Source organism: Felis catus, chromosome E1, assembly GCF_018350175.1.
Source record: "Felis catus isolate Fca126 chromosome E1, F.catus_Fca126_mat1.0, whole genome shotgun sequence".
Classification (NCBI taxonomy): Eukaryota; Metazoa; Chordata; class Mammalia; order Carnivora; family Felidae; genus Felis; species Felis catus.
The window spans coordinates 53,634,171-53,649,335 of record NC_058381.1 but is presented as its reverse complement, the minus strand read 5'-3'; the positions used below and the strand labels follow the sequence as shown (position 1 = coordinate 53,649,335).

Here is a 15,165-nt window from a genome sequence, read left to right as displayed (position 1 = left end):
AATAGTGTCTGGGTAGAGTGGCTTTCCAACAGAGATTGTTGGAGTCCCCAGAGGCCGGTTAAAGAGCTGCGGCTGCTGACTGGGTGGGGGCTGGTAACCCTGCATATTCTGGAGGATCCATAGAAGGCCCCTTCTCCCTAAGGGCATTGAGATTCGGCTGTTGTAAGAGAGAGAGAACCGACTGGGACCTGGGGAAGCCTGAGTCTGCCTGCCCTTTGGAACTTGCTTACTCTTCGGGCTTACTTGCTTGATTTGAGTGAACGAACACAAAAGGATTTTCAAAAGAAGATTCCCCCCTTCCCCACCCCCGTTTTGGAAATACAAAGCAATGTTCACTTAGGCGCGTTCATCCGAAAAGAGGATCAAAGACCCGGTCAAGTTTATGTAGCGAGATTCTGGTTGCTAAGATCAACCCCCTCCTACCTTTGCTTTATATCAAGAAGTAAGGAGAGGGGTGCCTGGGTGGCTCAGTCAGCTAAGCCCCTGACTTCGGCTCAGGTCATGATCTCACAGTTCGTGAGTTCAAGCCCCGCGTCGGGCTCTGTGCTGACAGTCTAGAACCTGGAGCCTGCTTCCAGTTCTGTGTCTCCCTCTCACTCAGCCCCTCCACTGCTCACATTCTCTCTCTCTCTCTCTCTCCCAGAAATAAAAAAAATAATGATAAAATAAAATAAAATAAAAAATGAAAAGAAGTAAAGGAGAGCCCCATGGTCAGGGCAAAAGGAGTCCTTATAGTTGCCTGTTGTTTCTTAATTTGACTCTGGGAAAAATTTTCTGCAACTTTCCGCTTAGAGATGAGAATTCTTTTGCTTGTGGAAAATTCATAGGGAAGGGAAGGAGCCCACCACAGAGAGTCCCTCCTACCCTTCAAGTTGATGACCATTAACTCCTGCAAGAGACGTTCCCCCCCAACACAGTGGAGAATCAGTCCAGCTTCTGCTGTTTCCTGCAGCCAGGGGAGCCACATCGCTTATTGTCCAGACCAGGACACTTTGAGAGTGAAAGGGGACACCAACAATCCCCCCACCCCCGGGGTGGCGAGCCCAAACTGGGATGTATGGTTGCCCTATTGTGTCCCGTCCAAGACCACTGAGTTGTGACTTACAGGTTCTTAGGTTCACTCGTGATAGCGAGACCCTCCTTTTCATTTGTGCCGCCACGTGCCCGAGATTCGCTCCAGACTCTGCTCCCCCAGGAAGCCGCTCCCACAAATGCGTCCCGTGCTGTGCACCGCAGTCTAGACACTGCCTCAGACCCAGGCGATTTGCCGCCATTGAAAGGGAGCAAATGACCCTGGAGACCATGGGTAGTTGGCACAGCCTGGGCCTAGGAGATGACATCCTTCAAATATATCCCCCAAGAGGAATGTTTGAAAGGGAGGTTGGCTCATGAAGTCCAGTGGCTGGGACCGTAGTCAGCCCGTGGGGCTCAGAATGTCCCGCGACACGCAGGCTGCCATTTGTCTGTCTGTCTGTCTGTCCGGCTGGCTGGCTGGGTGCATGATTTCCCATGTCTGTGTGTCTGTGTGCCGCCCCTTCCTTCTGTCATCTGCCAAGCTGTTTCCTTGCTCTCTTCCCTCGTGGGTCGTCAGGCTGCCCTCGCACGACCTTTCGGACTGAGAATCCACACACGTCACCAGTCCCTTGGCCCTGGGGAGGGGATCTCTTTGGCTGGGCCTGGCACACGATGGGTTCCCATGAGGCGGTGTGAAGAGGAGAGGAGGGTCACATACCCTGCAATGCTGTAGGGAAAGAGGAAACACAGGACAGCCAGCGCAGTCCACACCTACGCACTTAGCCCTTGCATGGAGCCTCTCATTTAAGCCTCACGAACCTCTGTGGGTTGGGTCCTCTTAGTGTCCCATTTTGTGACTCAGGAAACCAGGGCACAGAGACGGTAACCAGCTCGTGTAGCGCCACACAGCTGCTATGTGCACGAGTCAGGGGTGAGTCGGGGAGCCTGGCTCCAGGCTCTGAGCTCCTGGCCACTCCTCAATATTGTTTCTTTTAAATAGGCGTTGTTAGGGTGGCCCCAGTTCCATCTTTTTTTTATCCCTTCCAGTACCTGTACTTTGGGCGCCGTCTGTTCAGCGAATGTTTGCTAAAATGAATCAAGTGAAGGAAGGAAGGAGGAACAGGGAGAGAAACAGAATCCGCGGTCCCCTGGGAAGTCAGGAAGTGGACCATTTCCCGGGGTTGAGAGCTGCTTCCCGCTGCTGCTTGCCAAGGACCGGCGTGCACATTTTCAAAGTGCTCTCTCTCCCTGTCCCTCTCTGTTTGCTCAGACAAGAGTGAGAACGGGGAGGCCTATCAGCGGAAGAAGGCGGTGGCCGCGGGTCTTCCCGAGGGCCCTGCTGTCCCGCCGCCTCCTCGAGGGAACCTGGCGCAGCCCCTTGGCGGCAGCTGGAGGAGGATCGCGCTGCTCATCTTGGCCATCACCATACACAACATTCCAGGTGAGGTCTCGCCCCCGAGCGGTCCAGCCGCCTGCCCGAAGGTAAAGTCACGCCGTCAGCTCAGCTGCTCGGCTGGAACAGTCGTGACGTGGGTCCTTTTTTGATGGGGGTGGGGGACAGAATGCAAATCTTCCCTGGCTTTATTTGTAACTTGCGTTATTGCTGTGGGGAGCACCTTTTACAAGCCCGGGATGTCTCCGGTTCCGCTTGGCGCTCTTTTATTATTTTTTTTAAGTTTATTTATTTTGAGAGACAGTGAGAGAGAGAGGGAGTGAGGGAGGGGCAGAAAGAGAAGGAGAGGGAGAATCCCAAGCAAGCTCTGTGCTGTCAGTGCACAGCCTGGTGCAGGGGCTTGAACTCTCGGACCGTGAGATCACGATTTGCTTGAGCTGAAATCAAGATCGGACGCGTAACCGACTGAACTGGCCAGGCGCCCCTGCTTAACGCCCTTTTAAAACACTGACTTCTGTATAGCTGAGCACTGATAGTTGCCTTACGTGCCTTCTTGCTGTGGGACACCTGTCTGAGATGTCCTTGCGAGGCCTATCCTTTTTAGCACTCGGCAGTAACTCGTGTTGTGTCTTTGGATTTATTTTAGTTGAAAAAAAGTGTGCTGGCATTCTATTTCAAAAATAATATCACGTTTCATTTAGAGTAACTAGAGAATGTAGATAAACATGAAAAAGAATAAAGATGTTATAAAAAAAAATAAATTGAAGGAAGCTGAGGCAGTCCTTGGGTCGGTCACATCTTGGAATTCACCAGTTAGTGTATCTGGACAAATGACTCGAGCTCTCTGAGCCTTGGTTTTCTCATCTGTGAAATGGGCATTTGCTACCACTGAGATAACTGGGGTATTATTTACAAAATGAATTGATTTATTTTGATACTTAAATAAGATGCTGTAATGTGCACACACACACGCATACGTTCACAGATTTTGGTACCGTACTTGGGCCACATGAGCAATTGGAAAATGGTCGCGGTTGTTAGCATTAGTCATACTCCTGTCCTCCTTCCCAGCTGTGGCTTCCTCAGTCTTGAGTTCTTCAGCATCCAGATTCATCTTCCTTGGGCCAGAACTCGAGTCTGAGGAATAACCTTGCTGAGGGAGTGTCCCCGGGAGATACATTATCTGAGCCCTTGCCCAGTTCATAATGCCAGCCTGTTACCCTGTTACACAGCCGTGACTCGACTGGACCAGGCTTGCTAGAGGCACATTCTTCTCGTCGAAGCTCGTGTAGACGTTGTTCTATTGCCCTCTGGCTTCAGTGTTGTGGGAGAAAAGGCCACAGGCAATGTATTCCTCTCTGGGTAACTTGATATAACTTCTGCTTGCACAGAAGTCATTTTTAACTTTTACAACGTTTGTCACTTCTGCTTTGTCGTTTTTAAAGAATCAAAATTTCAATGTTCTATATTCCCGTATATACTAAACCTGTCTAGAACACTATGTGTCCAATTACTTTTTTTTTTATTTGAGAGAGAGAGAGAGAGAGAGAGCACACGCGTGCACACGTGCGCACACAAGTGGGGGAGGGGCAGACAGAGAGGGAGACAGAATTCCAAGCGGGTTCCTTGCTGTTAGCGCAGAGCCCCATGGGGGACTTGAACTCACAAACCGTGAGATCGTGGCCTGGGCTGAAATCAAGAGTCGGATACTTAACTGACTGAGCCACCCAGGTGCCCCAATCACTTCTTTTAAAATTTTTTTTTAACGTTTTTTATTTATTTTTGAGACAGAGAGAGATAGAGCATGAACGCGGGAGGGGCAGAGAGAGAGGGAGACACAGAATCAGAAGCAGGCTCCAGGCTCTGAGCCGTCAGCCCAGAGCCCGACGCGGGGCTCGAACTCATGGACCGCGAGATCATGACCTGAGCTGAAGTCGGACACTTAACCGACTGAGCCACCCAGGCGCCCCCCCCAATCACTTTTTAAACTTAGGTCTTCCCCTAGATGAGAAGCACTTTCCTTATCATTTCTGTCCTGGTCTTAGGAATTTCTATCAGGATCATACAGGCTGGTTGCCTTCCAGTTTTTCTTCACAATCTCATTTCCCTCTTGGCTCTTTCCCTTTTGGCCATAGGCATACTCTCTGGTTTTTCTAGAGCTTACTATTCAGTATTCCTTTGGAGGAAGTCTTATGTGGGACCCCAAAGCACCAAGCTGACCCGAGTAGATTTGCTCTGGTGGATGGGTCTGGCCACATTCACCCCCAAAGTTTTAGCGAGCTCATTGGAAGACCAAAGACTTGGCAGAGGGCGGCTTGAAAAACCTCCACAGTCACCCTCAACCTATTAAATTCTAATCAGTAGAAAAGAGAAGGTACTTACCCTGCCTCTTCAGTCGTAATAGTTAATTGCTATCTTGCTGCCACTCAAGGCTCCTTCTCTAACCAGTTGAAAACGAATAAAGATCAGCCCAGTGGGTTTACAGCCAAATAAGGTAACTATACTGGCTTGAGGTATCCCGTGGTGATTTTCTGTCTCCCAGAAGAACACAAAAGCGATCTAAAAATCCATATTTTATACGACTGGGCTTTGAGAAGCCGCGCATAAGCTTTCCTCTGGCGGAGCCCTTCCCATCTCCCACCTGCCACTACCCTCTGTGTTCCCGTGTGCTCAACTGGGACTGTTTCTGGGCTCATTTTAACAGAAGATCAGGGAGAGTCAGAGTTCACATATTTACGTGTTCATTGACTTCAGTAAGAGCTTGGATTAAGGCCAGAAGCAAAAATGTGTTAGCAGGCGGAGGTGTGGGTGGACACTGACATTTGATGATTCGTAATCAGCACAGATTCAAAAGTTACTTCTTTCCTGACAACAGACCTTCTTCTGGATCTCTGGCGTTCCCAAGTTCAAGTTCAACCTGTGTCCCTTTTATGGTGAATTGGAAGTACCTTTTGACTGTATGGAGGATTGAGTGGCTCATAGGAACCTCAACTAGTTGGTTCATCAGAAGCATGGCGTTAACAGTTCATGACCTGGGGAGCGGCTGGCTTGCCTAGATCAAGAGGTTCAAGGGGAAATTTCTCCTCCTTTCCTGCCTTTTATTAATTGCATTTTATGTATGTATGTATGTATGTATGTATGTATGTGTGTATGTATGTATTTAAGCTTATTTATTTATTTTTGAGAGAGAGAGAGAGAGAGAGAGAGAGAGAGAGCGAGCGAGAGAGCATGCACAAGCTGGGGAAGGGCAGAGAGAGAGACAGACACACAGACAGAATCGGAAGCAGGCTCCAGGCTCTGAGTGGTCAGCACAGAGCCCTACACGGGGCTCAAACCCACAAACCGTGAGATCGTGACGTGAACCAAAGCCGGATGCTTAGCTGGCTGAGCCACCCAGGCACCCCAGAAAGGAGTTGCAATTTTAAATAGAGCAGTCAGAGTGAGTCTCACTGAGATCTTGCATTTGAGTCTGACATGCAGCTCTCTGGGGCAGAGTGAATGTTTCAGGCAGAGGGAGCAGCCAGTGCAAAAATGCTGAGGCAGGAGCACGTGAGGACCTATGAGGAGTAGTCAGGAGTCCACTGTGGCCGGAACAGGGTGAGTGGGAGGCACAAAGGAAGGACAGAGAGGTCGGCCCTGCCCCAGTTGGAACTTGTAAGGATTTTCATTTTCACTCTGTGGGACCTTTGAACAGAGAAGCATATGATCTGAGTTGTGTTGTAAAAGATTGTCTGTCGGTGCTGAGTTCAGACTGGACTCAGGAGGGGGAGGGCGGCTGTGGAGAGACCGGGCAGAGAGGCCACTCACTGCAGGAATGCAGGTAACAGACGAAGGTGGCTCAGACCAGGGTGGTGGTGCCATAGATGCTGAGCAGGGGTCCCATTCTGGCTTCTGTTGAAGGTGGAGAGGAGGGATTTGCTGGTGCAGTAGACGTGGGGTGAGAGACGAAGGCAGGAGCCAGGAAGGACCCTGAGGTTTCAGGGCTGACCAGCTCAGCGTGGAATCGCCTTCGACTGGGATGGGGATGGCCCAGCGGGGGCAGGCTGCAGAAGGGCATATCAAGAATTCCGTTTCGGACTGCGAGGTTTGGTTGTCGGCAGACCTTCGAGTGGAGATACCCATCAGGCAGTCGGATGTTCGAATTTGGAGATCGGAGCAGAGTCTGGGCCGCAGAGATCAATCTGGGCCGCCTGTGAATCATTGGCACGTAGATGCGGTTGAACCCCCCCCGGCACCAGATGACATCACCAGGGTCTAAATACAAACAGACGAGTCTCCCAAGGCCCCACTGGGACGCATCCCTGGAGCCTCAGTCTGCTAACTCCGGTTGCAAGAGAAGTTCACTCACCCGCAGTTACCCGCGGCAGCTTCCTGCCCTTTGATGGGAACCATTTCAAGAGCTTGTCTGTCGCCAGCTTACCTTTGAAAAGGTCTCTTTTTTACCATTATCCTTTATAGTTTATTAAAAATTTAACTAGAGCTTTCACGTTCCCCGCGACTCTGGGTTTTAAGATAGACTTTTCACAGTGACTAAAAGGATACTTGATTTTTTTGAAGTTTTTTTGTCTTTGCTGGTTCAGTTTTGTATGTCCTGGGGATGATAGGGATGACATTTTGTTAATTTTTTTTTAATGTGGAAGTAAAAAATGGAAGCTTGTTAGTGATTGTCTTGTCCACTAGAGTTTTCTGGTGTGTGAGGTCACACATGTAGGCACACGCACACACCCCAGGCCCTGGGTTTACACATGTGTGCAAGGGAGGACGTGTTCTTTCATTTTATTTTATTTTTTTAATTTTTTTTTAATGTTTATTTTTGAGAGAGAGAGAGTGTGTGCGCAGGGGAGGGGCAGAGAGAGAGGGAGACACAGAATCCGAAGCAGGCTCCGGGCTCTGAGCTGTCAGCACAGAGCCCGACATGGGGCTCGAACTCACCGACTGTGAGATCATGACCTGAGCCGAAGTCGGACCCTCAACCTACTGAGCCACCCAGGTGCCCCGGGGCGGACACGTTCTTAAACTTTTGTGGCTCACAGCTGTTCTTAAGAACCTGGGAGGAGCTGGGGACCCCCTCCCATGCAGCACGCAGGCAGCCCCAAGTGTTCATGGACCTCGTGAAGACCGCCCACAGCCCTAGAGCAGGGAAGAATCCCCACTTTGGAGAAAAACACGCACAATCGTGCCAACAGTGGACGTGTTTCCGGAAGAAACCGTAATGGCCGAGGAAGACCATCAGACGTGAGCCCCTCCGGCCCGTGTGGCAGACCTCAAGTCTTTACAGGTAGATGTGCCGCCTCCAAGTTCCATGCCCCCTCTCTGACTTGGCCAATGTGCGTCGAAGGCGGGATGGGGTGCCCGAGTCCTTTGGAAAACGGTGCCCCGGGGAAATGACGTGTTTTCTGCACAAGCAACTCTGTCGCCTTCTGAGCCTTGTCTCTGAAAAGTGATTTTCATGCGGCATCGTGCAGGCTGAAGGGCTCTGAGCCTTCCAGAGGTCCCCGGGCCTTCGGAAAACAAGCATCCTCTGTGCATCTGAGTGGAATTAAAAATCAACTAGCAAACCGAGTTCCTACTAATCTCTTTTCATGAGCAGCTTATGGTCTCGACAGTGTGCTATAGCATCATTTTGTATGCCAGAAAGATAAATTTAGAGCTTAAAGGGATCTTCCAGAGTTATCTTCTTCAAGCACTACTCCATTTGGTGACTCAGGGTGTGTGTGTGTGTGTGTGTGTGTGTGTGTGTGTGTTAAATTATCGCTGCGATTCCTTTCAGCCCTGGCATTGGATGATTCTGTGAAAAATAATACAAAAAGTACAATATTCATCTAATGTATTTAACGGTGTAAATCATTCCTTTCTTGGTGATGCCTTGCTATGTCCTGTCTCTGCTTCTGTAGTGATGGTTATCACCTTGAATGGCAGTCACTTAAAGGGGTCTCGCTCTCCCCACCCCCACCACAGATGGAGTTTCCTGTAAGAAGCCCCATGCTGTCTCCCTTTTAGGACCTCATGTTGCATATTGAAGCTCAGTGTCTATTCCAGCACAAGGAATGACTGGTGCACTTGGTACCTACGGTCCATCCTGGGATGGAGGGCTGTCATCTGAGAGCCAAGGGTCCCAGTTTCCCTTCTCCCTTGGCCACAGGCGGGCTAAGGGACGGCATTCAGCTTCTGTGGGTCTCTGTGACACAGTGGGCTCTCCTTTGTGGTTAAAATTATTTATAAACCCATAGAAGAGGCGAGATGAGTCACACGCTTTTTATTTTCCTTTCATTAAAGTCAAGAGCCAAGTTCACTTTGCTGGTTGTTGCTGTGACATACAGCGAACTAGGGTCACTGCCTGTGTCTCCAGAAACAGCACAATTGATTTTAATTACTTGGCTTGTCTTCATTCAACGGTTCCTGTTAGGCTACATTCTGTGGCTTTACATGAAATGCTTGAGTGGGGCTTTTTTTTTTTTTAAGGAACAGAATCTCACAAATTTATACACTAAAAATATTAACCGTCGTTGGTTATTCCTGGGATTGTGGCTGATTTTTATTTTCTTCATGTTCTTGTGAGATTTATCAACTTATCTATCACAAGTGACTTGTATGATAAAAAAGGTTTTTGGAAGAGGAACCTCTATCGCTTAACTGCCTCAACATCCCTCACCCCCAACACACACACAAAAGGGTAGAAATAACAGTTATTCCTTTATGGCTGAGATAATCTTGTTTGGGTCGTTTTCATTACAGGCTGGAAACAAAACAAAGGATTTGCATTAGATTGCTTTCTCTTCTGTGTCTAATCTCTATGCCTCCTTCCTATAAAGATTCTTGGGTTATCTGGTCCACCCATATAACCTACGCTTGGTTATCCTGTCCCTAGATAATCCAGGACCGTCCTGTCTGCAAAGTCTCCTTTGTCATGAGCGCTGGGATTCCCAGGTTCCAGGTCTTGTCCCTGGCATTCACTTTACCCTTGTGTGTGGTCTCCACGTGCTGGAAGGGCAGCTTCAGCGGTCTGGCAACTTCGAGCTTACAGGAAGGAGCCAAGAGCTGGAAAGAACAGCTTCCTGACTCTTCGTTTTCCTGGGACAAAGACCGAATAGAAAATCCTGTTATTAGAAAGGGAGCTTTCCAGGGAAAACACTGAAGCAACAGCCTCTCCTTCGCATTGTTCTGTTTCCAGAAACTGGAGGAGTATTCTGCACAGCCAGGGACCCAGGCTCAGTTAATGTGTAAGCTGAAGACCACTCAAGACTGCAACTCATTGGCAGCCACAAAAGCCACCAGTCATACTGGAGGCTGCCACTTGCCGGGGCCTTTTGTAAGTGTCCTCTGTGTATGAGTTAGGTATTTGTACCCCCTGTTTTACATTTTCGAAGCTGTCCAGGGAGGCAGAAGATGAAGCTCACGGTTGCATGTGCAGGCATGGGCAGCCTGCCTCTCGCTACGGGGGCTATGCTTTCTTCCTCCCGATGGATCACAGAGTTTTTCAGAGCCAGTTACAGAGAAGTTCAGGAAATGCTTCTCGTGTTTTGAAGCTTGCCACATTAGATGTGAATGTCCGCGGCACCACAATGGCGTGTTGGTGCGATTGTCACTCCAGACGCAGCAGCTCAGATCAGCAGGGAGGTTTCGGCAGGGGAAACCTGGACTATCCACCGTGGGCGCTCTGCAGATGTGGGTACAGTGAGCCCCCGCGCGGTCCCCATGCACCTGTCGCCATCACCACCACCTCCACCAAGGGAGGACAAGCCAGGACCCAAGCAAATCGTTAGCCCTTTGATGTATCAAGGAGGGAGGTGTGGGGAGAGGGGACCAGCCCAGGATGTAGAATCAGAAAGGCCAGGGCGTGAACCCTGGAGTCACCAAATGCTTTGCCAGCTGGGTGACCTCAGCTAAGACGCTGGGAGTTTCAGGGTCCTGGCTGTAAAATGGAAATAATAATCCATCTTGGGGTTCGGTGTTAAGTGAGGTGACAGTGCTGGCCACCAGCAGGGCCACTCATTATGTCATCTGCTGTGACGTGTATATCACCGGGCCTAGAACACCTCGTCCTCTCCCCTCCCCCCTGCCCCCTCTTACTTTGCCTTCACGCCGCTCTGATCCCAAAAGACGGTTTCGTTCTGGCCTTGGGCGTCTCCAGTGGAACATCTCCAACCACTTTAATTCCTATCTCCAGCAGGTGACATTCGAAGATGCTTCCCATTTACCCCAGGAGTTGGGAAACACTGTAATATTCTCCTCTAATTATCTGTGTCTCAGTGGGAAGCCTGACATTATAATTAACTTGGGCTCCTGTCTGGGATGACATTTTGTGCAGCATATTGTGTTCCTGGGTGAGCACCGTAGCAGAAGCTGGTAGCGTGCTCCCCGGTGACGCTGTTGGGTTTGAGCAGGAGAACTGGCACAGAGCCCCCGAGGGTGAAATCGTAACTGGGATTCCTGCAGCCCCCCCCCGACCACCACCTCCCCAGTGCAACAGGGCAACTTTAAAATTCACTCCCAACTCCTGCCATGGGTTACAGACCCCTGCCTGTGCCCTACCGACTGGCCGGAACACGTGAGCTATGTTCTGGAGCTGCATAAGGATTGGGGCGCCTGGGTGGCTCAGTCAGCTGAGGGTCCGACTCTTGGCTTCTGCTCTGGTCATGGTCTCGCGGTTTCGGGAGTTCGAGCCCCGCATCGGGATTCTCTGTCTCCCTTTCTCTCTCTGCCCCTGCCCAGCTTGGGCTGTCTCTGTCTCTCTCAAAATAAATAAACTTAAAAAAAAATTAAAGCTGCATGAGGACTAGGGTTAAAATCAAGACTCATTTCCACATCTGCTAGATTAGGTCATCCTCCCATCTATTATGTAAATTAAAGGGAAAAATTAAGGCAAGAGGATCTGAACATGTTTTTGTCTGAAGACTCAATGTTTCCGGTAAATTCCAATTGTCTTTCTACTCTGGCCAGGCAGTTATCAGCCACCTCACGGTTTTCCTAAGTCCTCCCAGACCTGCACTGTCCGGGACAGCAGCTAGTAGCTATAGGGACAGACAAGCGTAGGTTCTGGAGTTAGAAAGCCTGAGGTCCCAGAGCCACCAAATGCTGTCCTATTTATTTGTCAGATTTAAACAAAATGCAGAATTTAAATCCTCAGTCACACCTAGCCACATGTCAAGTGCTGACTAGCCATACGCAACCAGTGGCTACCACATTGGACAGCACAGGTACCGAACAATTCTGTCATCACAGAAAGTTCTATTGGATGGCACTGGCCTGGACCCTTGGCAAAACAGTGTTAACTCCACAGGTTATCTAGAGCCTACCTCAGCTTGCCTTGGGCCGAGTTCTATTTAGGGGAGACATTCTGTTTCCCGAGACAGGTGTTCTTGGTTGTGGGGTCGGGCGTCAAACGTATTTTACGAATAAAATGCCTTACGTCTCAAAATTTGAAAATAAGTGGATTTTGTTAAAATAAGCTAAGGGGAGGACAGGGTCACCCCTGTGGTGCCATCATTCTTGTTCCCTTTGGTTCTGATCTGGCTTCCGATTTCTCAGATGGGGCGGGGGGCAGCTTGTGCAGAGAAATCACAGCAGGCTCGTCACCACGTCTGATGTCAAGGAGATGTGGAAAGAGCCACTCCAAGGATGATCTTGTCATTCTCTGCTCCGGGTGACACCCCCCTGCCCCCCGAGCAAGCCAGCATACTGGTCTGTGCCAGCTTAGCCCTCTCACAGAACAGATTCTCTTGCCTCAGCTCGGGTTTCGAAGGAAGGACATTAACTGTCACATGAAAATCACCACAGCATTTACTGTCACTTTTTTTTTTTTTTTTTTTTGCTGGGAACATTGCCTAGTTCATCCCCCAATGCTCCCAAATAAGGTATTTAGTTTAGAATGCACCGCCTGCGAAAGCTTTGCCTCGCTTGTGGAAACGGTATTCATAATTTACTGTGTATGCCTTTTCTTTTTTCCCTCGGCTGCTAAGAACACAGAGCCCCCTTGCCATCGAGATAAGAAGGAAGTGCATTCTGATGGTCTCATTATTGGAATTCTTCTCTTCTTGTACAACCTACTACTGTATTGCACTTCAATCCATTTCAAAAGGAGGGAGGTTCCTCATTAATTGGCACACGCGATTTTATTCCTTTGTCTCCGGTTTCCTTTGTTTCCTGGGCACAGATTCGATTTCTAATCCAGATACCTGAAAAATACTTTTATCTGGTTTGTGATGGAGACTGGGGGCCGGGTGAGAGGTGGTGCAGTCATCTGTTTATAATGTTCAACCAAACAATCGACTGATACGTCCTGTGTGTGGAGGCTGCTAGATCCCCCATGTCCAACAGGAATACAATGCAATCTGCGTCTCCATTGTTAGCTTCCTAGTAGCCATTTTTTTAAAAAATGTAAAAAGGAAGTGAAGCCGATTTTTAATTTTTTTTTTTAGCGTTGACTTATTTTTGAGAGTGAGAGACAGAGCACAAGCGGGGGAGGGGCAGAGAGAGAGAGGGAGACACAGAATCTCTAGAAGGCTCCAGGCTCTGAGCTGTCAACACAGAGCCCGACGTGGGGCTTGAACTCACAAGCCATGAGGTCGTGACCTGAGCCGAAGTCGAACGCTCAACCAACTGAGCCACCCAGCCGCCCCGAGACTAATTTTTAATACATATTCTATTTAACCCAAATAGTCAAAATCTTATTATTTCAACAGACTCAATGTAAAAAATTGAGACATTGTACATTCTTTTTTTTTCCACACTAAGTCTTTGAAATGCAGCGTGTATTTTACACTCTGGGCACAACTCAGTTTGGAGGCTAAATTTTTAATGGTTCAAGTGAAATGTAGTCCCCTCAAAACAAAGCTGTGTAGAGTGGAGAAAAAAAAATATTATATATATTTCTTCAGTTTTCAGATGTAAACTTAAGTTAATTAAAACAAAAACAAATCATTCATTGTCTCAGTCCCACCAGCCAAATCCCAAGTGCTTCGCGGCCACACGTAGCTAGTAGCCGCCATGTCCGATGGCGTGGATGTAGATGCTCTGAGAGCTACAAAACAGGATAAAAAACGGCCCTTGCCTCAAAAGAGCTTCCCGTCTGGCAGACAGGATGAAGTTTATACACACACGTATTATGATGCAGTGCAGAACGAATCCATTGTCACCGGAAGTCAAAGCAGTAAGTGCAAGCCTTTGGAGCAAGGGTGTCGTTTCTTTTGGCTGTGTGCGGTTTAAACAATAATATTTACTGCTCCTAGACTTGACATTGAAACCCAGGCCTTGTAGGACTGACTGGGTGCCAGTGATCCCACCCACAGCAGAGAGGATGGAGGAGGCCAGCGGGAATGCCCTGGGGAGCGGCACATGGGAAAGGTCAAGGCCACTGGCTCAATACCAGGCTGTTCTCTTTCTTCCTGCTAGTTAATGAGATTAGTGTCTCGAGCCTCGGCACTGACCTACCTTCGCATGCACCGGGCAGACCATCTTTTATGTCAGAACTACAATGTTGCTGCTGTGCTTGGCCCGGGCAGCTCCACGCTGGGCCAAGGCTGCCATGAGAAATACCTGCAGACCCTTTCCTCCACCTGGAGAAGCCATCCCGAGAACAGGTTGTTCCTGCAGACTGGCCCGCTGCTTCCGTCCCAGAACTCAAAGACATTATCATGTCCAGAGTCCCACGTGACCCATGTTGGCTTTGCGATGATCTTTGCCCAGCGCTTGACGTGTCTTTGCTTCACTGTAAAAAGAATTGTAGCTTCTCTCAAACTTTGATTTATAAAAATACCCGAAGCCTTGGCGGGCAGATTAATCCTCCAAGGAACATCTCATCTGCTGATGTGTCCCCGTCCCCTGTTGGGGTGGCCTCAACTCTTGAGAAGCTATAGCAGATAACAGGACTAATCAGGTGATAATATTTGAGGTACTGACTTTATAATAGTCCCAGCTCATTCATATTCATATATGCTAATTTTAGCACACATTAATTATGTGTTTAATAAGTCCCCTGTTTATTCTATTTTGTCTCCATTCCCTTGATAGCTGTTATGGTGTGGGGTTGAAAATAATTAAAATGTTACTTGTGTTCTGCAAATAACAATTAACCAAGGATGAATTCTGAAATCAAAATCCCATTGTCTTCCTCTCTCTCTGATTAAATACAGTGAGTGAAACGGCAGCCCAGTGTAGGTCTGTTCCCCGCGCAGTTGGTGTGTTTCCCTTTTCAGGGTGGTAAGTGCCAGAGATGGGTCCTGGCCTGACTCAAACAGCCTCCGTTGCCTTGGGCTCCTATCTTCTTGTGGACCTGGAGACACACATTCGGGAGTGGTGAGCTCCCACGGGGCCGTGGGAGACGAGGAGGGAGGCTGTTCTCCACAGAACACACAGGGGGGTGGAAGCTGGCCAGTTCTGTCTGTGGGAAGCCCCCAGGGGGGCTGTGATGGACCCGAGCTTCCTCCCACACCTGGGTCCGAGCCACGTCTAGCCACCCGTCCTTCGGCAGTTCAGCACCTTGGAGAAGAGACAGCCCCCTGGCCTGTGATTTTTGCATGTTACCTGCCCAAAGGGTGGCACCGCGACCTCATGCAGGGTCTCGTCCTAGTCAGTCACCTTCTGGCTGCTCTTGCAGTGGCTGGTAGCTATTGGGAATAGACATCGGGCCCCATTTCCTGTTGCCTTGGATCTCGTGCCACATCTTGCCCTGCTTCAACGTCCTACAAAATACCAGCACGTAGTCACTCTTCCCGCCCCTGAACTCTTTCTTCCCCGACTGCTTCTCTTTCCTAACCCTG

The 15,165-nt window shown here is 49.2% G+C and overlaps 1 protein-coding gene across 15 annotated transcripts in view; it reads left to right on the top strand.

Annotated features, from left to right (window-relative positions):
• The window catches only part of SLC39A11 (solute carrier family 39 member 11), a 428,457-nt gene that overhangs the window by 279,087 nt on the left and 134,205 nt on the right, over positions 1 to 15,165 (top strand). For 11 of the 15 annotated variants that reach the window (XM_045045246.1, XM_045045244.1, XM_045045245.1 and 8 more), the window contains one exon: positions 2,285 to 2,455. In XM_045045246.1, the coding sequence (XP_044901181.1) occupies positions 2,285 to 2,455 (171 nt within the window). Of the gene's footprint in view, positions 1 to 2,284; positions 2,497 to 9,275; positions 12,866 to 15,165 lie in introns of those variants that run through there. The other 4 variants (XR_006589957.1, XR_006589955.1, XR_006589953.1 and 1 more) reach the window with 2 other exon arrangements.